Source organism: Melanotaenia boesemani, chromosome 3, assembly GCF_017639745.1.
Source record: "Melanotaenia boesemani isolate fMelBoe1 chromosome 3, fMelBoe1.pri, whole genome shotgun sequence".
In the NCBI taxonomy this organism is placed as follows: Eukaryota; Metazoa; Chordata; class Actinopteri; order Atheriniformes; family Melanotaeniidae; genus Melanotaenia; species Melanotaenia boesemani.
In genome coordinates, this window is record NC_055684.1 from 18,373,184 (window position 1) to 18,397,630 (window position 24,447).

General features: G+C 38.9%; 1 protein-coding gene across 4 annotated transcripts in view; it reads right to left on the reverse strand.

Moving 5' to 3' along the window:
* Window positions 1-374: 374 nt before the first annotated feature.
* The window catches only part of ephb2b (eph receptor B2b), a 113,726-nt gene continuing 89,653 nt past the window's right edge, over window positions 375-24,447 (reverse strand). Inside the window, exons 6-16 of one of the 4 annotated variants that reach the window (XM_041981075.1) lie at window positions 16,181-16,305; window positions 14,907-15,069; window positions 13,539-13,647; window positions 12,433-12,497; window positions 10,627-10,740; window positions 10,233-10,480; window positions 6,513-6,728; window positions 5,955-6,104; window positions 4,101-4,294; window positions 3,142-3,297; window positions 375-2,087 (exon numbers count right to left, since the gene is read on the reverse strand). In XM_041981075.1, the coding sequence (XP_041837009.1) occupies window positions 1,979-2,087; window positions 3,142-3,297; window positions 4,101-4,294; window positions 5,955-6,104; window positions 6,513-6,728; window positions 10,233-10,480; window positions 10,627-10,740; window positions 12,433-12,497; window positions 13,539-13,647; window positions 14,907-15,069; window positions 16,181-16,305 (1,649 nt within the window). In that variant the 3' untranslated portion in view covers window positions 375-1,978. Of the gene's footprint in view, window positions 2,088-3,141; window positions 3,298-4,100; window positions 4,295-5,954; window positions 6,105-6,512; window positions 6,729-10,232; window positions 10,481-10,626; window positions 10,750-12,432; window positions 12,501-13,538; window positions 13,648-14,906; window positions 15,070-16,180; window positions 16,306-24,447 lie in introns of all 4 variants that reach the window. The other 3 variants (XM_041981073.1, XM_041981074.1, XM_041981072.1) reach the window with 3 other exon arrangements.

Here is a 24,447-nt window from a genome sequence, read left to right on the forward strand (position 1 = left end):
TTCTCCATATTGCCATATTGCCATACCTTCATAACCCTTACAACAGGTTACTTGCAAGACGACAGACATTGATTGACAGCATCTGTACCCATGAGACAGCATTGCAACAACAACAAATGCAAAAATACCATCTACAAAATGAAACAAAGACCTGTTACAAGGTAATGCTGGTTGTCTACATGGTTTTATGCACCGGCATTATTTATCTTTCAAAAATAAATTCAAAGCATTGATGGAAGATCTGGAGTGTTTGCTGGAGTCAGACAGTAGACTTAGTGCAGAAAAAAAAAAAAAAAAAAAAAAGGAATAATAACAATTTAATAACATCCATACAGAAATTGCAATTATATGACACACAATTTAATTTTTTTTTGTTTAACAAATGTCTGACTGTATTCTATTCATGAATCTGTGTGAGGGTGAAACAACTGTGTGGTATCAAAACACTTTTAACCATAAAATATCTTCTCAAAAGGAAAACTGGAAGAGTACTTAATATAATGCAAGTATGTCACATCCAAGCTATTACCAAACAGAGTTCTAGTAACTGGAGCAAATCAAAGCACTGTGAAATTAACCACTCACTCAGCATGCTATCAAACACAAGTTCCGACACTTGGGGAGCCACTGCTTCTTTGTGCATGTGAAATGTGTGTGTGCAACATTTGCATGTATGCACAGACGGCACTGGAGATGAAGGAGGATGCTATAACAGGACCTACTGTATGTATGGTGAGTCTAATGTAAAGAGTAGATTTCTTCCTGTGAGAATCTCTGCTGGAAGTAAGTTTTGCTGTTTTTTACAGAAGCTTTTTTTTTCTTCATTACACAAAGCAGCTAATGGTGACAACAACTCATATTCCTCCCTGTTTTCAGTTCTTCTGCGCCTGAACTGAACAACTTGAAAAACCTTCTCTGAGTCATCATGTAACGGCAGGTCAAGTGCATCTGATATGTACAGTACAGGATCAAGACGAGAGTGTGAAAGGGAAGAGTTTTATTTGGCAGGCTATGAATATTTCACGGTGAAAGAAAGGTCTTTTGTGAGGGGAAGCATAGTGAGAGGGACGTTTTGTCACAAAATGTCCAACAATATAGAAAATTCCTTACAGTGAGAAAAAAAGGCTTTTTTCCCTTCTCTTTAGGGTTGATTTCACTGCATGAATTGTAAGTCTGATAGAATGTGGGTTTGACATCAGCCTTTGCCACAAGTTGTCCATTTCATGGATTTTTGTTTCATTATGTTACTGGTGAAACCAGTTGGACGCGTGTGTCGGGTTCCCCCCGGTTTCCTCACGGTTTGCCTTTCAGGAGGTCACAGAGAACTCCGTGTTTCCACATGATGTCCAAAATCAAAAGCAAAGACAATATCCACACCTTGTTGAGGTTGTTCTCCTCAACTCTCCTTTTTTTTTTTGCCCTTTTAAAGGGTAGCTTTCCTACTCAGTTCATCTAGTGTACAACCTTATATCATCTATAAATTTAGATAAACTCCTTTCCTTACCAGTTTTTCTTCTTTTTTTTTCTTTTAAAAAATTCTTTACAAAATTATCAGGACAAGCAAAAAAAAAAAAAAAAAAAAGAAAGATAAATGTTCAACATCAAATGAAAATTGGTGAAAGATTGAAAAATTAGTTGCTGGTCACTTCTAACCTCCCATGTTTCTGGTTCTAAAGGTGGGTTTGGCTGTGGGCTGCCTGGATCTTCATCGTGTGGACTTCTGTTGTCACAGCTCCCCACAGCTGATCCCAAGCTTGGAGGGAGAGTTGGGGTGGAGGGAGAAGAGGAGAGAGGGCATTGGAGAGGAGAATGGACCTGATGGTAGCCTGGTGGGAAGACCAGATACACTGTCACTTGAAAACAAGAAAAAAAAAAGAAAAAGAAAAAAAAAAAGAAAGAAAAATCCACTCCTTCCTCCATTCCCAGAGCCCAGCATCCCAAACCGGCTTTATTTTTTTCTCTGATCCACTCAGGAGGGTCAAACCTCCACAGACTGGATCTGGTTCATCTGTGCCCGCATCATCTGGACACTGTTGAGGATCTTCTTTTGATGTCCTGCTAATGTCACACCAACCCTCAGGATGTCACTGTAAAGCACAGAAACAGATGTTACCACGGGCTATGAACAAGCTTTCATAACTCATCTATACATCTGTATTCACATCTCATTGTGTGTATTTGTATAAAACTCAGTCTGGCAAGTCTCAACCAGGAACAGCAGGTAATAAAAAATGCTGTCACATGGTGATATGACGACATAAGACATGACTGTGTGACAGAAAAAAAGATATAAAAAGTAGGAGCACAATAACACAAGCATTAAATTAGTTTTGCCTACAAAGAGTTGTGTGTTCATGCATTTTTGAGGCCAGGGTGTTTTTATTATCAAACACACACATAAAAAAAAATAAAAAACTTTGAAGGTCAGTTTTTCTGTGAGTGAAACTTCTTGGATGATGTGGTTAACCCCGCCCATCCTACACATCTTAAACAAATACTTAGAATGACAAGCTCGCAACATCTCTTTAACTAAAATCTGCCATAGACACAACATTCATGGCAGAGGTCACATGATGCCAAAATAAACAGTTCAAGACTGTGTCAAAGCTAGTGGCATCAGCAAACAGTGTTTAGTCACTGCTGAGCAGTCACTTATCCATGAAACAATGAATTTCCTCTCCACTCATGCTGAATCTCAGCAGTAATCACATTTGTTGGATTATACATCTGCTTTGTTCAGAGAACTGAAGCTAAACATCTCTGTGGGCTGATTTCTGGCTTGTAACATTGTTATCCACCAAAAGGAAGTGATTTATATCCATTTCTCTACAAGCGAGACAATTTTTCTTAAAGTTCTTTCACTTGGCATATACTGGTGTTTCCGCTCAATCTTTGAACTGAGGTTAAAGAGAGGCCTGCTGAACACATGGCAGAGAATAAAGGGCACTGCTACGCTTCTAGCTATTGTGCCCACTGTTCAGGCTTGCAACTACAATATTACGATCTGATAATTACATCCAGAGCTTGCATCATTTATAGCAGACCACAGGCAGAGTTTGGCTCCTGCTCTGGTTTTATACTCAGACTCTGAAAACCCACTTAGAGTTATCATAGCGAGTACAAGGAATCACTAGCACTTACTCCATGGTCATCTGAGACACTACATCAAATGTAGAAAAGTCAGAATTGGCAAAGTTGTCTTTGTACTGGCCCATCTTGATGGCATCCAACCACTCATCCACAGTGCTGAAGGTGGAGAAGTCTGGGATACTGCGGTCCAAGAGAGGGAGATGAACACTGAGGAGGAGAAGGGGGGACAAGTAGAAGCCATTAAGAATAATGATAATAGAAAACAGCGGGTCTAATGTTGTAGTCCAGACCACCTGCGTATGATTCAAACATGAATAAGGTTACATTTTCTAAATAGGAGATGGAAGTTAGAGAATCCCACAGGGATAAAACATGAACCAACATTTTCCAAAGTGATTCCTCATAATTTTCCAAATGAAGTGACAGGCTTCAGGAAGCCAGTGTATCCACTTGGTGTCTGTGGAAAATCTGGCCCATGGTTCTGCCTTCCACCACAAATTAAAGCAGAGACTGGGATGAAGGGAATCAGCAAGCTCTGGCTCTTAAAGAGAAACTAACACCCAAAGCACAAATGCTTGAAAATGTTTTGTTTTGAAAACTCTTTCAACCCAGGATTTGCCTAAAGCATTCGTGGGAAGGATTGGATGCATCAAACCAAAAGGCTTTAATTTACATAACCGCTCGGCGCCAGGAGAAACAACAGACACTGTGTTTGGCAAATGTGAAATGTGCCATGGATGACAGTGTAGTAAGAGCATGAATTTCCTGTTAGGAATGAAAGCTTTCAAATTGATGGAATTTCAGATGCACCGTATGGTTGGAAATGCTATTCATATCAGTGTGAAATGATGTTAAAACAAAAGGCCTGTCTTGTGGGATGCCTATGGAAAGGAGATAAAACACATATGCAAATACCACACGAAGAGTGAAGAATGCAGGACAGGAAAGAGAAAACCACAGAGAAACATGGGAGGCAGCAGTAAATCACATGATACAAAAGCAACACTCACCCTGAAGTTAGAGGGGTCATGGCCTTCAGCGTGTTGGGATTGCGGATCATCTTGTCAAGGTTGTTAACAATCTGGCTGAACTTGGGCCGGTTGTTGCGGTCCTTCTGCCAGCAGTCCAGCATAAGCTGGTGCAGCGCACTGGGACAGTCCATGGGTGGGGGTAGTCGATAGTCCTGCTCTATGGCATTGATGACCTGCGGGGGAAGACACAGATGTCTAAGGGTCGCTATGAGGCTCTATGAAGAGGAGATCAATTGATGGAGAGGAGAGAATGTAAAATACAGTTCTGGAGGAAGTTCTGATATCTTTTCCAGTCAAACATCAAAGTGTGAAATACTAAGTTGAAGTAATTGCAAGTCCCGCATCAAGTATTCAGGAAATGCTTTGGTTTATTTAAAGTGCAGTAGTGTAAAGTACCTATAAGACAGCTGTCAGAGTGCTTTCAATTTGCAGAATTAGGAAGGATTTACAGTGGCAGGACTAAACTAATAGCTACTCAAAATGGGACTAAAGAAGGATGAATTGTTTGCCCTCTGAAACAACTCAAATCTAAACAAAAAAACGATTGCAAGTTCAATTGAACGTCATATTGCAGATTATTACTCTGTGCTGCATTTGCATCATTATGGGGACTGGATCTGGGCTCCATCATGAACTGTTGCAACACAGATGTTGCAGCTTAAAGGTAGTGACAATGTGAATAACTGTTTACTGTAAGTTATACTAGAGTTAGATACTAACTTATCTAGTGTTGTTTTAAAGGGGAAGGACTGCTGTGATGGATTTGCTATAATACAGAGAGTGCTAATACAATTTGAGCCATGATAAGTTTTTAATATTTTACTATATATATTTTATTTTAAGTTAAGTTAATGGTATTTGAAAGAAAATCCTAAACTGCAGCTGTGTATAATCCTAAAAGCTATCCTACAATCATGTCTAAAATAAACTAACCTTTTCACCTATTTAAAACAACTGCTGTAGCCACTATCAGTGAATGTGCATTTCTGCATGTGTCAAATGTATCATTATGTCTTAGTACATAATAATGACTAAATATATGTATTTGCACAGAAATCAATAGATTAATTGTCCTTGTAAGAAGCTGTAAAGCATCAGATGAATAAACCTTACTCCACCGACTTGCACTCTGCCAGAAGTGACTTTATCTCTGGCCTGTACAGTGTATTTAATGCTTTCTCTCCATAGTGTCACATTACAGATGTGTCTGACACTAGCATACAGAGGTGGTGCACAGTTAACAGAGAGAAACAACCCGGAGGACACTTGTGAGGAGAACGCACAACCTCCTGCTCATTATCAGGGTCATTAAAGAAGGTCCATTCAGGCCCAGATTAATCTCATTCACAAGACCTCCAAACGGGGACCCCGATGGAGCAGAAACACTATCTGGAGCTACTAATATGATAACCGTTGAGGTCCTCAGTCCCTCTCAGCACATTAGTGTTCTCACTTTCAATTTGAAACTATTTTCATTATCTCTCTTCCCATAATTTGCTCTCTCCTCCACTACCCAGAGGGAAATAGAAAATGGAGGCTCCAGTCAAGAGCAGAAATTGTCCACTGAGCACTGCTGTGCATTTCAAATGATCTGATTATGTCTCTGTGGTGAGTGTGGGGGAATTTTCATATAAAACCCATGTGTTTAGCTAAGGGAAAGCAGATACCAATGACAAAATGCTTCTCTGAGGAATTTGAGGCAGTAATGAAACTCAGAAAACCTAAAGTGTATTTGTGCAACGAAGCCTTGTTTAATAAGGTTTGAGGGGTCATTAAGACTTGAAAGTTAACAGCACATATAAAAAGATGACAATAAGCAGGTTAAATACATACATCTTGATTGGTCATGTCCCAGTAAGGCCTTTCTCCATAGGACATGACCTCCCACATGACAATCCCATAGCTCCACACATCACTGGCAGAGGTGAACTTCCTGTACTGGATAGCTTCGGGCGCAGTCCATCGGATAGGGATCTTCCCTCCCTGTGAACACAAAGGCCACAACCTAAGCATGGGAGGCGAGACCGAAATCTGACCGTCACAGTGTCCTGGCTCCGGAGAGAGACACTGTTCACAGTTACAATACTGATGGTAATCCAAACTGGGAGGTGGATATAACAAAACCCCTGGGAGGAAAGTGTGGTACATGAAATACTGCAGAAGAAGGAAGCAGAGAACAGGTGAGGGATGATGTTTGTCTTGATAGGGGGGCAGAGTGAGAGTGAGACTGCTGTGTGTACATCAATCCTCAATTTAACCCTTACAAAAGTTTCTCCAAATGAATGGGAGTCTCTGAGTGTCAGGCAAGTGCTTGCTGACAGAATCAAAATCTAAGAAGACTAACTGCGTCAGCTTTAGTGTGTCTGAAAGTAAGATTTAAATATTTCATACCAGAGCACTCGTGTAAGTGGGATCTGATGTATCATCTTCCAGGAAGCGAGAGAGGCCAAAGTCTGACACTTTGCACACAAGGTTACTGTTGACCAGGATGTTTCGGGCCGCAAGGTCACGGTGCACATAATTCATGTCTGCAAGGTACTTCATGCCTGAAGCGATGCCACGTAGCATACCAACAAGCTGGATCACGGTGAACTGGCCATCGTTTTGCTGGGAAACGAAGACATTGTGTTATTATATGGCTTGAACTGCTTCAACACTACAAATTTCATTTCTTGACATTGTTTGAATTCCAGAAAGCTCCTCTAAGGTAATCAAGTTAAGATTTTTTTTTAAAGAAAATAATCCCTTAAAAATAGTCTATACAAATAGCTTAGATGTAACTCTACACATTTGCCTAATTTAACATATGCAGGTCAATAGTTAATTAGTCCTACTTCTACCCACACTGTTTGCTTGACCCCATCTGCACACATTCCAGTTGACTACAACATTACAAAGCTAAAAATGTGTTGCTAATATTTCATAAATCAGCTCTGACAAGTCTGACACAGCTAGCTGAAGGGATTAGCTCCTTGGGTTAGTGATGCATAAAACTCTGCCTGTTAGAATCAGTCTTTTTGAGAATGTCATTGGTCCATTGCTGTTCTGAAGAAAAAATGTCCAGCCATGGTGTTGAGGGCTTATTTCACTCACAATATGCATTCCAGCATATAAAAAAAGCACCATATGGACATGTTAACAAGGCCAAAAGCTTGAGTTTCACCGGAGGCAGCCTTTAACTAGCAAATTGTCTGCCATGTGTCAAGGTTTTTTAAATTGTTAGATTTCTTTTCTTTTTGCTTGGTAAAATATCACCATACCTTCACCAACAACCTTGATTACAATGGAAAAAATGTAGATATGTATTTTCTATTGAAATAATTAACATCGAACCACATATGAGAACATTTATTTTAGCAGTTCATTTAGTCAAGTTCATTTGGACATAAAATATCTACATGAAACCCAACCAGTATGTGGTTAACACAGAAAAGTGACTTTAAAGTATTAGTTTCCATAAAGCAACCCTGCAGGATGCTAACATAATGGTTTGGTCTGAGCTGAACCAACCTCTGCAAGGCTAGGCAAGACTAAGCTGGGTCTGGCTGTCTGTCTACAGCTGTTACCCTCCCTGGTTTGGTGACGGCTTTACCCCATGCATGGGGAAAGTCTGGAGTAGTAGTGCAGCTGTGTCTCCAACTGTGCACACCTGCACTCTCCCCACCACCCACCACGACTCCAGGCAACCGCATGATTCCGGAGAATGGAGCACAAGAGCACGAGGCCAAGTGCAGACAGACAGAATGGCTAAGAGAGGAAACCAGGAGAACAGGCAAGGAAAACCCAGAGCACAGCCAAATTCCTTTAACCTATTTCTCTTTCAAACGCTTTGCTGCTCATTAGCTGAGTGGATGCTTCTCCTCACGTCAAGCTGCTCCTCCTCATGTAACACAGTAATTAACCAGAATGCATTATTCATGAAACTTTCTCACAAATAGACATTGCCACATAACCTGAGTGCTATGTTTGCATATATTTTAATTGGAAAGATTCCTCCAAGTCTTTCTGGTCAGGTTAGGTGGAAGGTAAACCTTTAGTAGGAGTAAAGGTCTAATGTAAACTATATGAACATTTTTGACAATAAAGTCTGACGTTCAGTTCCTTCACTCTTCTCTGAGCTTAAAGTTGGCTCCAAGTACCATTGCCAAACAGATCAGCATTGACTGGAGGGACCTTTATAAACTACCAACCACCAATCTCCCCAAAAGAAGCAAACCATATTCAACGGCTTTGACACTGTCAGCAACTGTTGTCAAACTGTCACTGATAGGTGCTACAAAAATTCCCCGCTGTTTTAAACACAATGGGCTGTCAAATCTTTTTAGCAAACAACTTTATATGCACAAACAGCTTTCACCACAAGATCAAATTCTTAAAAGAGCTGATGTTTTGCATCTCAGAGGTCTGAGGCAGAATGCAAATAAAGGCTCTGAAGTCAGCCTGAGCAGCGTGCTGACAGGAGCTTGTATGTCAGCTTCTTGAGGATGCTTTTGATGTAGTCTTGGAGAAGGGAGCTGACACTAAAAAGCAAGGAGAATATTAAACTGTTGGGAATTAATTAAAGGGGGAGGTTGTTTTCAGGCAGCTTAATGTTATATTCAGTAAATTTCAGATTTTTTAAAACAGGTTTATGGAATTAAATGCCTTCTAATTGTGCACATAGTTTTATGTGTTTACTAGCATCTAAAAAAGTACACATGGCACTATAAAGTAAAAAAAAAAAAAAAAAAAAGTATACTTCTTTGCTAGTCCACTAACAGTGGTACAGCTCAGGTTCAAAAGTGTATATACGCCTTATTGCTGGAGAGTCTCATCACCAGTTATTCTCTCAGATTGTTTTAGTGCAAGTTTTCTCTTTAATTTTGTTTTCAAGGTGAGCAGCAGAGCAGACAGGAAGTCGATCAGATCCAGCTACATGGCAAATTTCTTCTGGGTAATCCTGATCAGAACAGCAGGTTGCACTGCCTTAGTGGGGAAGCCCATAAATTGGAGGAGACTGCTGCTGTCTCTCACACCTGCTCAACATGCTCAAATGTCTGTTGCTGGTTTAAAAAAAATCATACAGCAAAAAAAAATGATCAGTGCTGTAAAAACTGGGTGAGCTTTGCTGTGCACAAGCATGATTTGGAACTGGTACTTGTGGTTAGCCATGGTCTTTTCTTTATACAGAGTCAGCAGTGAGTATAAACATTTTTTTTTTCTAAAAAAGGGGAAATATTTTTGGTCACATTCAGTCCAGTCATACCTGTAGTGGACATAATATTTGTCTATAAATATAGAATGTGGTCCATGTCTAAAGGAGCACATTTAGTGGAGAACTGAGTTAGTTTATGTAACAGGTTGAGGAAAAAAACATGAAAAAAACTTTTCTCCAGGATAGACTAGCATACTTTTTCAGACAGGACTGATAATACCACTAAATAAGAATACAGTCAAAGATAAATCTTACAATCAAATTTTTACTCAATACTTATAATTTAGGAGTAAAATCTGTGGCATTCCACAGTGCTGTGATCCAAGCTCAAATATTGAGACAGACTTAATGACCACTCTCTTAAACTGTAAAGTTGCAGTTAAATACTAATGATGACTTGTCTGGCATCTCATCTCAAAGCCAGTTTCACTTTTAAACAATTGACATCTCATATTGAGTCTTGCAAAGTATCTGAATTATTTATGTGGGTCATAAATAAGGGAGTATGGACAGTCCTCTGCTATATCCTTCTCTGGTAAGATTATGAAAATTAAAGATCCAGTGAGGTTGTGAGCTGTGCAGTATTTCTTGCTGGGCAGTGCTACATGGCAGAAATGATGGCCTCTGGTTAGTTTGTGACAAAAAGTTAGCAGACAACTCAGCGATTGTCTAGAGACGCAGACACTGTTAGAAAGAGTCATCACAAACTCTTTACTAAAATCTTCATAACAATTTTTAGGCTCTGAATGCTTGAAACGACTACAGCTCAGAGCTATCAGCTGCTTTCTTTAAAAACAAATCTTGCTGAGAGTTAATTAAACTGTTTGTACTAAATATAACACTACCTTGGATTATCATAATTAAGTATCAATAATATTTGTAAAACAAAAACAACAACAAAAAAAATGGTTTCTCACTCTGAGGAAAGTGTCAAGAGACCCATTCTCCATGAACTCGGTGATGATCATGACAGGACTGCTCTTGGTAACCACGCCTTCCAGATGAATAACGTTAGGATGGTCAAATTGGCCCATGATGCTTGCTTCGCTCAGGAAATCCCGTCTTTGCTTCTCTGTGTAGCCTGATTTCAGGGTCTTTATGGCCACAAACATTTCCCTTTTACCTGGGAGCTTGAGGTTGCCACTGCAAACTTCCCCAAATTCTCCTATTGAAAGGTTCAATGGACAAAAGGAAAAAATTTGATTACACTCAGAGTGATAAGAACAACTGAAGTAAGCAGCTTTCTTTCATCTAATTCTATTTAGAAGTCAGCTATAAATATATTAACATCCAGAGAGATTTGTACATTACCTGCACCAATGACCTGTTCAATCTTCACGCAGGATATATCAATCTCCTTGGCAAACTCCCTCACAGCCTCATTGGGGTCCTCATATGTGAATGGATCAATGTAGATCTTCATTCCTGGAGTCACTTGTAAGAGAGGAAAGACTCACTACAACGTTTGCTCCTTGTGGTCATACATTACATTCCTAGTGACCAGACAATCAAATGCAGCCAGACACAGCAACAATTCAATCACCTCGAATTCCCACATTCTTGTGCCATTATGGAATATTTTCTACTGACATTCATCTAATGAAGGTTGGAAGATGGAGGGGGTAGTGTAATTACAAGTGGTTGTTATGACAAGTGCCTCCTGGCTACTATATGGCTGTTCAGTCAGCAAGGACACAGCATTTTCTAAGCCTCTCAGCTGTGTCATGGTGCGCTAAGTTATACATAAATTTATATGTATATGTATGTGTATATCATCTCCAGTGAGCAATAGTTCCATTAACACTTAGGAGAGAATTCTGGGTCCTATATCAGCATCGCTCAGCTCCACTCCTGGAAATAAATTGGCTGTCCTAAGCCCTGTTGCCAGGTAAATTGGCTTAAGGTGGCCTTTAAGTGTTCAGGGACTTAAGTGTCCTGAGTTTTAAATCCGATTATTCTGCCCGTACCTCTACATCAGACCTGAGGCTATTTGAATGGATACTGAACTCACGCCTGAGCTACTGCAGAGCTAGAGGAGCATGCACACTGCCTCAAAACCTGGCACACTACGCTGAGAAAACATGCTGCAGAGAAGAACAGATGGAAAGGATCTTATACCAGGCAACCCCCCAACCTCCCTCCCATTACTAAACCCTACAATCTCCTCTCAAGCTCAAGCACTGTTCAACAGACCTCCTTCCTGTAATGGCAAAGACCACCAAAAACAGGGGCAGAAGCCTTGACTGTGACTGGTGTGAGGACAGGATGCACACAAGACACATTGGCTACTGAAAATAGCTGTGAAATACCCAAAGCTCTTTACTGGCACACTCTTCACTGATGTACAAACTGGACTTATTTGCACAGTGTAAAAGGATTCTGTTGAGAAAGTTGTTACCTTTTGGGTTGAATTTATTTTTTGAAAAAGATGAAAAGAGGTGGTAACTGCACAATAAAATAAACAAAATAAAGATGGGGCCATAAACTTAGGATGGAAATAGTTGTATGCTTTTTTAAACTAGGCAGGAAAGAGACAGATTAGTTTTAATATCTTAGACGGTGGCAGGCTGAAATGACTTCTCAGCTATTTCTCACAGACTAATCTCCCGCATTATTACCATTTCAACTCTTTGCTACTGCACTGTATGAGGAAAGGAAATCATTGAGTAATTTCATTCATTCACCAATTCTTTTGAAAATTTTGACAATGGAAAATGACTCGAGCATTAGCATCCTAATGGCTTTAACACAACTGAAGACTGACCTATTTCTACCTCAATGGATTTAGTTAACTATGAAATGTGATGTACAGAGCACACACTTGAACACTGATTTTGACACGGTTAAATCCAGGCTCTAAGTAAGCACCATCAAACAATGGGCAAGATTAGTCGGAACTGGGGAGCGGGGACAGTGAAGCTGTGCTGTGTAGGGTCTTAGCCAAGGACAACAGCAAGCAAGGTGGTAGCCATGGAGACAGGTGTGTGAGGCAGCAGAGTACTGAATGTTTGCCATGGGGATGACTATGTGACATTGTAGTCATGGAGACAGATGTTTCTAGTGCTGCGGGAGAAGCCGAGGGTAAACGTGAGCAGAGACGAGCGGTGGTTTACTCACTGTGGCCGCTGGTGTAGTGCTGCAGTTTGTCTGTGTATTCAGAATCGCCCCTGTCAAAGCCACGCCTGCTGGGGAAAAGACAAAGAACTCAAGCTCTGGTTCAAGAAAAAGGGAGAAGGGAGGGGTAGAGACATGAATCAAACACCCTCAGGTCTGCCAGCGCTGAAGATTCATCAGCTACGACAGGACTTAGAAGGCTTGGAAGTGTTATTTTTATTTTTTGCTGCACTGAAAGGCATGCTGCTTTGCAGTCATGCAGAGAAAAACATGTGTTCATGTTTATTTCCAGAGCACACCACTTTGGTAGCTGCATCGATTGTTTAAAAATGATGGTTTATCAAACAAATTGTCCTTTTTATTCTACAATGAAGGAAAAGACGGAAACTGTATTTCAAGAGTATTAGTCAGAATGTCTTTATTACAGAAGACATTCTTAACCCATTTCAAATAAAAAAAGATACAGTGTAAAAGATACAGGATCAAATTTTGGCCAATTTACCCTAACTGTATGAGTGTTTATTATTTTCTTTCTTTTCTTTTCATTTTTCTTTTTTTTTTTTACAGTGACTTAGATTTTAGTACCTCAAAAGTCCAAGACTGCATCCTACACATAAACAGAAAGCATCAGCATCTGTCGTTGAGGCAGTGCATATGTGAGATTTCTGAAGGGCATATTTTAAGTAATTTTACCAAAATCTTTGCATAAATCTTACAGTTTCTATTTGGCTTACAGTCCACTGCACAATCTGCTGTGTGTCATTATACAATAACTCATGACAAAGATGTAGTGTACACACAAAGGCTTGGGGGAAATCCACTGCAATAACAAGAGGTATGCTGAGAAATTCATCTTCGATATCCTCCTTTAAGTTAAAATGCAGTACAGGTGCAGACCTACATCTTTAATATTAGTGGCCCTAGTGGGATGTGAAATCTTAACCTTGGGTTATAAACTTTTGATACCCACTAATCTGCAGGGTATATCGAGCTTTCATTTTTAAAGATGGTAACTATAGAAACGGAACATAAGTTTACTTATTTCCCTAGCTATTTCTGATCTCATTCAAGAGAATGGTATTATAAAAACTGTGACAGGACTGACTCACCGGTTACAAACAATAATGATGACGACCACAGCAATGAGGAACACCAACCCTGCAGCAGCTGAGCCAATGATGAGAGGCAGTTTCTCCTGAATGCTTGTGTTGTATTCCTCTGTAAAAGAAGATGCACAGAGATAAACATAATGCTTTGCACATTCACATATGCACAGTCATGCAGACACACAAGCTGAAACATATGGGGAAGCATCTGAGCCCCTGCATATGGAGGGTGCAATGGGTGACAGACAAGCATACGGCTGGGTGAACCAATAAGCAACTTGGCATCTTGACTGCCTGCATGGACCATTTTACAAACCACGCTGAATGTGATCAGATGCCACAGATATGGACAAATAATCTGGCAGAAAGCGTGTGAGGAGAGGAGGGAAAGCATGTCTGGGTGAGACCCAAACTGATCAGACAGCCAAGAATGAGAAACGAGCTACTGAATGGGCACAGAGACAGAGAGAGAGGGAGCCCAGTAATTTTTTTTTCTTTTGGAATACCACAAATCAGACACAATTGCATTATTTTGGTAAGATACACTGGTTTCTGAGTATGAGTTTAGTCCACTAAGCATAAATACTGAATTCAATATAGCAGATGATTTATAACAGTATTTTTTTTTTTTTGTAGGTATAACCAAATATTTTTAATGCAAATTATTTAGTAAAATTACAACTTGTCTAACTGCAACTCTAAATGAACGCTTTAAACAGTTTTCAAAGTATTTTTTTTACATAATACACCAATTTATCTTCATGTTGTGCTTGTTTATCCTTTTACATTCAAATCTCTGCAGCATTTACATCATCTGTTTAGAGATCTGTGCGTGTGACAGAATCAAGGATGTTCGTATGAGGATTCAGGTTAATGATGGCCCCGGGCACAACAGAATGACGGAAATTAGATGTTTAGAGGGAAAAACCCAGGCAAAGCTCTTACATTAACCCGCTTGGATGATGTTTACTGGATGTTTTATCCATTTCCCAGTTGTGTTATAGTAGACAATATCATTTTTACCTGATCCTTGACTTAATGGATTGAAGTAAATCATACAAAATCTATGTCCAGCATTTTTCTTTAAATAATTATCTTTTGTGCAACAGCTAAAAGAAACAAATCTTACAGGCTGAATTTGAATAATGTAATGTTTACCACAATAACAAAAAAAAATATTTAAATAAAATAAAAAACAACTGGCAGTAAGAATATTGTTTTTTTTAAGTACTTAAACTGTGTAACAACATGCCGCCTTCTCATTCCTGCAGCTGTCTGAGTCCATACTGCACAACATGGTGTGTTGAAAAGCCATGCATGAAAGGTGATAAGAAGTCTGCGTGCTCTGGTGAGCATTGGCTGAGTTCTCACCCTCCGTCATGGTCTGGAAGTACAGCTTGCCACTGTAGCGTCCAAACCCGGCCACAGTGCGGGCCCGGACCTGGAACACGTATATGCTTCCTGGCTTGAGGCCACGGATGACCACTGTGTTGGTTTGACTTCTGATGGTGGTGGAGTTATACTCTGATTGGTCCTGGAAACACAAAGACAGCACGTTGACTTTGGGCAGCTCAGTAATAGGAGTACAATTGCATAGGCTAACAACTATGAAATGCCACACAAATAAATAGCATTTTATGCTAAATCTGGACTCAGGAGACAATATCATATTACGATATGTAAAAATACATGAAATTATTTGAGCTAAAACATTACGGAAAAAACGTTGTGGTATGCAAGAGACATCTCTACATTTAGTTTTTGTCAAGGCAACCTTAGATGAACTAATATGAAAATTGTTGGATAAAGTAGACTGAAAAAGCCAAACATCCAGCAGCTGCTTTAAAGACAGCAGAGGTGATGGCAGTTTCAGGTCAGGCAGCTCCTCTGAGTCACGCTCCTTGATAATCAGAGCTGTATTCCACTGCCATACTTTCCTCCTTTCCAGAAGCCTGACAGGTTTGAAGACTAAGACTTTTTTTAGCTACTTCTTTCAAATACATTTCTTAGCACACACTTCTGAGCCACAGCAGGGGCCAGGACAATTGTTTTCGCAGCTTTCTCTAACACTACCAGAAAAGGGAATTATATTAAAATATTAAAATACTTGGCAAATAGACAGAGACTTGATAAATGCCGTGTATTCATGCATCTGCACAGGATAACAAATACATATGTTGTTACATCTGTGAATGTATACATGTACTTCAATAACCAATGAGCTTGAATCTACAGACATTTGTGACAGTGAGTGTTCTTGTGAGAAAATATTCTGATTTGGAGAAACTTGCCCTTCAACAACTATTTTTACATCAGTCAGTGTACAATTGTTTCAACCACAAGTCTCAGCGCATCAGTCCCCAGTGGTCCGACTGTAGGGCTGAATGTGGTTTCCTTTCCCAGTGACTGACCATGATTCTAATTGGAGGAGAATGAGCAGAGGTTCTTAGCGATGTTCAGAAGCTACATGCCTTCAAGGATCTGCTGCTTTGCAAACGAGTGTGAGGAGTATCTGAATTTAAATACGCAACTGTAGAAAGACTTAGAATTTAAAGAACAGGAAATTAATATATACCTATGGATTAATAAGGATATAGAGTAAAAAAATGTGTCCATGCACTGGAAAGACTGAGTGCATATTATACCTTTTCATAATACTGTAGTTCATAGTCCAGGATGATGCCATTTGGCTGGTCTGGCTGAGACCAGGAGAGGGTGATGCTGTCCACAGTACGACTGACCTGATGCATTATTGATACAGTGGATGGAGCTGTGAAGAGACAAAAGCAGTGTGTTAACTATGAAGCAAATCAATCATCATCAACTTCACAGTCATGCTCCTAGATTTTTACAGGAGCTTTAATCTCACAGTATATCACCGGCTTCTGCAAAGATGTAAAGCCGTAAAATCTGCAGTATATAATATTCTGTAGTCTCCTGTTAAGAGCATCATGGCTAGACATGCAGTGCAAATTGGCAAGTCGCAACACTGACTAAACCACATAAGCAGCCTCATGGGACTTCCCAACATCAACTCGTGACTTTGATGAGATGAATTTACGCTTGTGGTGCTAGTGATAACAGACCACCTTCTGCAAATAAATCATTTTAAAATCACCGGACCACCATGTAATACATGAATGACGGTGCCTTTTGTCACCCACATAAGACAAACATCATAAATCATAAGAGATGCCACCTAACATCCCCTTTGTGCTGTCTTTTTTTTTGCCATTTATTTCCCAGTAGATAAAAAACATGCAGCCATATTGCAGAATTTGTATCTACTACAAACTCTTACATCAGTAAAAACAAATTATCCAAGTTCAGGATTTTAAGCGTTATCAATGATAGATTTGTGATAAAAAATACTTTGTTTTAAAGTTAATATTGAGTTGTGTAATATTGTATGAGTTGTGTAATACTAAATATATATTATCTGAAAAATATGCTGAACCATTTTTATAATCCTTAAAAGCAACCATCGGATGACCCGTGATTGTTGTGGACAGTTGCAGCTTTTAGTCGCTCACACAGTAATGCGCAAACTCTTGATCAATGGCTTGTTGCAGTTACTTTTTAAGCATGAAATCAGAAAAAGAATTATTTGTATTAAGTGTATTAAACAACAATAAAGTCTGTACAATTGTAAGAAGCTACAGTGTAAAGGCAGTATATGGTAAAATATGAACACATTTATTCTTCAGCATCACCTGAATCCTCCAGATGGACTTTAAGCAGTCTTCAGGAATATATATTCAGGTTTCTTAAAGGACATTCCTAAGCTTTTCTTTGGACATTGGCTAGTTTTTATTCTGTTCTCTGTCGCAATGATCCCACACTGCTTGAGTCGTTATGTAGAGATCGGAACTCTGAAGAGGATTCATTTCTGCATAAGGCATGTTGCCACTGATTTTCATTTTCTTAAAAATGGCCAATTTTGACAAAGCTACAATGAACAATAGATGGATCAACTAAAAGAAATCTCTTCTGTCAGGTCTTGTAGGTTTTTTATTAATTTTTTTTCTATTACTTAACAGCGTTGCCTTGAGATTCTGTCCATTTTCTCCAGATATGTTTTCGTTTTAAGCCTGACAGTTCTTCTTTTTCATCCACTTCTCCAGTTTCAACAAATAGTTTAAGGACATATTGCCTATCATGTCTTAGATGACTTTTTATATTGCTTAAATGAAGATTAAATAAATAAAACACAAGCACAAGCACAGCTGAAAGAAAAAAAGTTGTCAAGGCCCAAAGGAAAACTTTCAAAGACTCCTAGAAACCTTCTAGAAACTATTGATCGAGACTACTTTAAAGATGACTAGTCTGGCTCCTTGTAAGCAAAATATATATATATATATATATATATATATATAAAAATGAGGGGTGGCTCAAGAGCTTTTTTTCTTTACAGTACTTTATGTCTGTAAAATATGCAGCATATACCTGTTTTATAAAGCAATTTATTAAGAAATATTGCAAAAAAACTTTCAGAAAACTGAGCATAAGAGGAAAATGTTCATATTGCTTTTACATCATGTAACTTCATATAACTGTTTAATTTTATTTATCATTCTTTTTAGCAAATAATAATAATAATTAAAAAGAAGTAAATAATTAACCTCCAATGTTAAATTTATTCAGTTTCAAATTTGATTTATTTTAAACAAACCAAGATTCAGTGGTAATCTTAATAAATTGTTATGTCATGGGTGGTCTACTTTAGTCTTTCCAAGTCAAGTGACCTTAAATATTGTCAGGTCAGAGGGGGGCGTGATCACCTCACGTTGTCCAGCAACCATTATGATTAGTTCAGGGTGCAGCGGGTCAGCGTAAAGCTAAGAGAAGCTGAGGATAAAAAGCTCTGTCTGGGAAGCTTGGCAAGGCCTGCAGGCCTCAGTGTCTGAGCCGCTGTGTGTGTGAAAGGGTAGGGTGGGTTGAGGTGTCAGAGAAGGAGGGGTGCCGGGCAAGATTTATGTACACCAAGCCCCACGTTCATCCGTTTCAAACCCGTGCTACACACACACTCGCACACACATAGCTCTCAGCCAGCAACACAGTGGCTCCCCTGAGTCCCAGCAATAAAGTCAGAAGTCTCTCCCTCGGCACGCGTTCTCTGTGGAAAATCCATTGACTGGAAAACTACAACAGCCACGCCTCTATGATCTAAGTCTCTAACGTTGCTAGCATGTGGTTTTTACATATTATATATAAATTATTTATCTCCAGTCCATAAAATAAACTGATTATATTGAAATATCAGGCAGAAACATTTTTGCATGTATTGTGGTGGGGCAGTAAAGAAAATACAGTAATGTAGGTGACCAGTGACCACAGTTACTCAAAGCCAATAAGGTTTATACCCTAACTAGCAAAGCCTTGTGTCTTCTCTCACCAAAAGAAAAAAAAAACATCCGTCTGAAGCAAAAAATTATGATGTCTCACATCAAATGCGGCGGCCAAAGGACTGAGTATGTTATTATGTGCTGCTGTTGGAAGATAATTAATGGAGGTTCTGCATTTCTTCTCCAAGCAAAGCCGTCTAACTGTGATGGCCTGTGACTTTTCAGTGTATGCACATCGTGTTGCTGTCCTGAAGCCAGAGGTAGAGTCATGTATACAATATCCAGCCAGGACACCAGCCTCAGGAATCTCCTCCATCTCAAAGTACTCTCTAGTTTGTTTAGTCACAAGACGACAGCCTAATAAGGCAAACAGTACCTCTAAGGGGAACTCACGAGTATCTCATTACGGATGTACGTATATTCAAGACTGCCACATGGCCTTTTCCTGCATAGCATTTCCATTAAACACACGGAGCAGCCATGCCTGGAAACCTGATACAGGGCCAAAGAAACAAAGGCGGCTCATGTATTCATGTACAGAGGATGGACACATGCCAACATGAAAAACTGTTGGAGGAGCACACTGTGGTTTGCTTTTGTTAAAGGACAACTTCCAGACAGCCAGAGTGGCAGTCGCCATGCCTGGCCTCAAGAAATCGATAAGGGCTGGTGTAACGGAAAACAAACTGAGATTAAATTAGTCCAAGACATGACTGTTTGGGATAACTACTATGTAAAAATGTAAAGTGTTGAAACATTATGCGAGTTGGAAAAACATAAAGATGTTTTGAATGTAGATCCAGCTGTGCAGTGTATTTTAAGTCAATTCGGTACATGCATTTCAACCAAACATGACGTTCCACCAATTGACTGTGGAATGTGGTGGTATGCCAAGTCAATGTTTCAATGCAATAATGCCTACACCACTGATCCACATATGAAAACCATTTTAAACATCTAATTTATGCACTCCAAAAGTCTCTATTTCACTTCAAATCTTCTAAAGTCTACCTAGATTTTTTTTCCACAGCTTAATCTATAATTTAAATGGTTAAGTAAATACTTGGTTTTCATTGTGTCAACATAAGTCATTGAGTTATGCCACTAAATACATGCTGCAGTTGTTTGAAGCCAATTTCTTTGTTGTTACAATAATTATTTCTAAATCGTGTGGATTGCACACCATTTAAGACAATTAGAAATTAAAAACAAGGACATGAGAAAACCACTCTGTTACTTACATAAAGCAAGCCAGTTCTGTGTCAAGTAAGATCGATTGCTTCGAATTAGGAAAAGCACACTTTCATCGGATGGTGAATTCATAGTTTTTTTTTTTCAATGAATGCTCTATTTATGCTTTTTAAAACTAATGAAACCATTACATTGACAAGGACAGCAATTGTAAGGCTATTTTATTAAATTAGATAGTAGAAGTGGAAAGAAAAATGTTGGGATATTTTATGAGAAATGAGAGAGAAGCATTGTTGTTGATTTTTTCAAGTTAATATTTGAGTGACAAGAATGTATCTTTTATCCAAACCAAAAGCTTGAAAAGCATCAGTGTTGTGAACAGTAAGTGCTTGTTTAAGAGTATATTTTACTCAATTTTAACAGTGAACAGATTGTGTTTACCTCACATATACCAAAACTTCTACAAAACTTAGAGATAATCAGTGACAGTGAAATCAAATAATGAATACAGTGAGGCATGAGGGGGGTATCATGTTGCTTAATTGAGAGGGGACAGGCAGCCCCAGCTGTTGTCAGAGAATTAGGTTTCAGACCCCACATTATTAGTCAGCCTTGCATCTGATAGAAAAGACTTTGGAGTTTATTCTTGCATGACATTCTGGAGTTGAACCAACAAAGAAGGACACATAGGCTTTGTTTTGCTCAGCATCTCTAATATGTTTTATGGCTGTGTCTGAACACCTAGTGACTTCCCTAATCAATTAAAAATCACATCTACAGGGTTATTTCCACTTATTAAAATTCAAGACAATTTAATGGGGCATCACTACACTAACACGCATACAGCAAGGCTTTTATCCATCCAATTAATGTATGCATCTGTAATGTTAAATTACAGTCTTGGTAAGTTTTTCCACTCTCTGAAGTACTCCTAGACTTCTACCGTTTGGCCTGTAATAAGCACTACTATGAACATGATGGGCATCTTCATTAAGCAAAGCTGATGAAGTGGGACCACTATGGAGGGTGACTGGCAGGAGCAAAAGCTCTGTCAAAAGCTTTCACAAAAAAAAAAAAAAAAAAAAAAAAAAGCGTGTGGTGGTGGGGGAGACTCTCACTGGACAGACTTCTAGGAATGAAGCAGGTTTAAGGCAGTCCTGACCAAGTTTAGTTTTACAGAGTCTTGTTAGAGGCATGGGCCATGGGAGGAAAAATCACTGCATTTAAAATAATGGCCACAGCTGACATGGTTAATGAGTTTATACTTTAAAAACAAAACATGAGGAAAATCTCATGAATCATATGTTTTTGAGAAGTATGTTTAAAGACTTTTATCTGCATCTTTCTTGCAACCCACTGTGTCTGCAACCATGTGGCTCTGATTTGATTAGACGTTCTGGTACAGAGAGCAATGCTATGATTTGGGGAAGATGGGGGGAGGTAGCAAGAACAGGTCAGGGCTCGTAAATCCCTTTTCCTTTTCATTGTAAAAATCGGTTTCCCCGCAGAGCAATCTCTCCCAGAGGGCTCAAACCAGCTGGCCCTCTACCAGGCAGTCTCCCAAACTGGCTGCCACAGCTCCGTTCTGTCCAACTGCCGTCCATTTATGAGCTGCAGATCGAGATGTCTTAAAGGGAGAGGCCCATATTTGCATGTACTTTTAGCATGCTGGCAGTGTGCCCTGTTTCCTCAGCTGCAAAGGATTGTGGGTTTTACATCTATAAAGATTTTCCAATGCAGTAAAGCTATGGAAGTGAGATTTCAGTTCATCAAGCTTTAAACCAGCTGCATTGGAAATAACAGAGGACTATAATACATACATATACACACCATAAGCTAATTCTAAAAGAGGCACTTAAGTTTTAATATACACCAAACTTGCAAATCTGCAGTTAGAAGAAATGCAACTGAGATTAGTATGTAAAGACAATATTACAGAGAAAATGAGAGCTTTATAAAATGAAAATAAGCATGGTGTTTTGGTGATCTTTCTAAAGGATCTGATGAGAATATAAATAGTTTTGAGCAACTGCCTAGTCTTGAGAAAGCTATTAGAAGGGAAAGAAATTCAAGAGCAACTTAAAATTAACATAATAGATTCATTATCAACAAATTGAACACGTATAGTATTTTAAAAATATTTATGATTATTAAAGACATAAAAAGGCATTTAAACTGGGCCAGACCACACTATATTTTAAAGAGTTCTTTAGATTTTGAAAAAAAAAAAAAAAAAAAGAAGCAATTTGGCAAAAAGAGGCATTTAAATCCTAACAAAGATCTTGGATATGCCAGTTCAAAATGTAGAGATGGCTGAGCTCCTTTAGGTGCTCTGTGCTGACTACGACAGAACAGACAATGTTTAAGCTTTGCACCATAGCTATGCTGAATAAAAGCTTTGACTCACACAACTCTAGTTTCACAGCTGTTCAATCATCAAGTTGTAGTATCATCTGTACGGAGAAAAGAGCTACACACTACAGGATGCATGTCTATATTTGTCTCTGTTGGAAAGGCCAGGGCTGGCTCATCTTGAATTTGATGTCAAAAACATTGGAGGCAACAAAATGCTGGAAATGTAACTGGTAATAAAATGAGGAACATATTGTCTGTGTTTAAACACAGAAACAGGAACATGACTTTGATTTTTCTGAGACGTTTCATCTTTAAAAAGCTCTTTTTAAAGTTGTGCAGAAAAACTTTAATCATGCTTTAATTGTATACAGAAGATAAAATAAAAGATTTAAAGAATCTGGGAGCATTTCTATGTGCAGGGGACATGACTGAACATCAGTAATGGATAACTGTAATCTTCTAACTCAATCACTGTATTAAAAAAGGCATGATTCAGTCATGGAAATCACTACAAGGGCTCAGGAACACCTCCAGAAATCCTAATTATTTTTAGCCATACTGCTGCCATCAATCTCACGAGGAATTAATATCTTTCATGAAATAGTAAAATGTCTCCCTCTCAGCATTTTATTAGCTTTTTATGCTCTATTGTGAGTAACATATTGGTTTATTATATTTGCAAATCATTCTATTCTGTTTTCATGTACATTTTACAAATATCCTTACTGTTTTTGGTATTGAAGATATATTTGAAAATTAATTAACTAATGTTTTGAGGCATCGTCATTAACAACTAGTATTAATGTCTAGGAGGAGATCCAGTCTGTCCATTCCAAATTGCCAATGATGTTGTACCTTTAAAAAGAATGATGGTGGGTGCAATTTGCATGATCTGTGTGAGCAAACGTAGGCAACGCTGAAGATGAGAGCTATTGGTAATTTGTGAGTAGGAGCAGGAGGAAACGGCTCGTCGTGTTCAAAGGAAAAACTTCAGACAGTGGCATGACAGTCACTCATACAATGACAACTCTGTTTTGCAGCCACCTTCAAAGGAATGCTTAATGTTTATGTCCACTGGAATTTGAGTGTGCTTGGCAAACAGAGAGGGTGATAGAGAGCAGTAGTCCCTGGTAGAAGCCAAGAGCGGAAGTGCTGTTGGGTTTATCACAAACCCATTTGCTTAATTGATGAAGTTAACTCCATAAAGTTTATAGAAAAAATAATAAATTAAAAAACAGTGCTGGTTGGGTTGTGACCCCTTTTTGCTTCATAACCTAAATTTAAATGGCACCATCATCATGCCTTTTGGAAATAAGAGTAAATAAATTACTGCATTAAATCAGTCAATTATTTATGCATTTCACTATAAAGCCAATGCACTTAACGATAATTAACTGTGCATTTAGGTTACATTTCTTTTGGCAGTGCACTGGGCCAAATGATCATGGCCTTTTAACCTACATAAGCAGGTGATGTTGATTTTCTTTTTCTCTCCTTTGCAAACCTGCAGATCTCAGTCTGATGGAAGAGATCCATCTAATACATCGAGGGAAAAAAATCACATGGCTACTAAATGATTTATGAACAAGATCAATTAATTAACTAATTTTGACATTTAATGTGTGAATTCTCTTCTGGGGAGTCATAATTAAATTCATATTCCAAGCACAGGTTATTTAAAACCATCTGATGAACCTCACTGTAAAATCTGCAGACTTCTTACCATCAGTTTACCACGAATCAAATCTTACTCCCTTTCTCTTAGAGTATTTCACTGAGTCTCTCTTTGTAAACAGGTTGTTTAGTGCTGTGAATGTGGTGTATGTGTGGCTGGCTGCTTGACTCTAAAGGTTCTGTCAGTGCTGAGCTCCAGGAGCCTGCTGAGGCCTCCTGTCTGTCTGCCGGGCTGACCTATACTAGCACCCACCATATGTGCCCTTCTTAACACCTTCTGTCCCTGTCACACTGCAGAAAATGTATATTGGTGGTCCCTGTCTGATGCTTAAATGAGTCTCTTTATT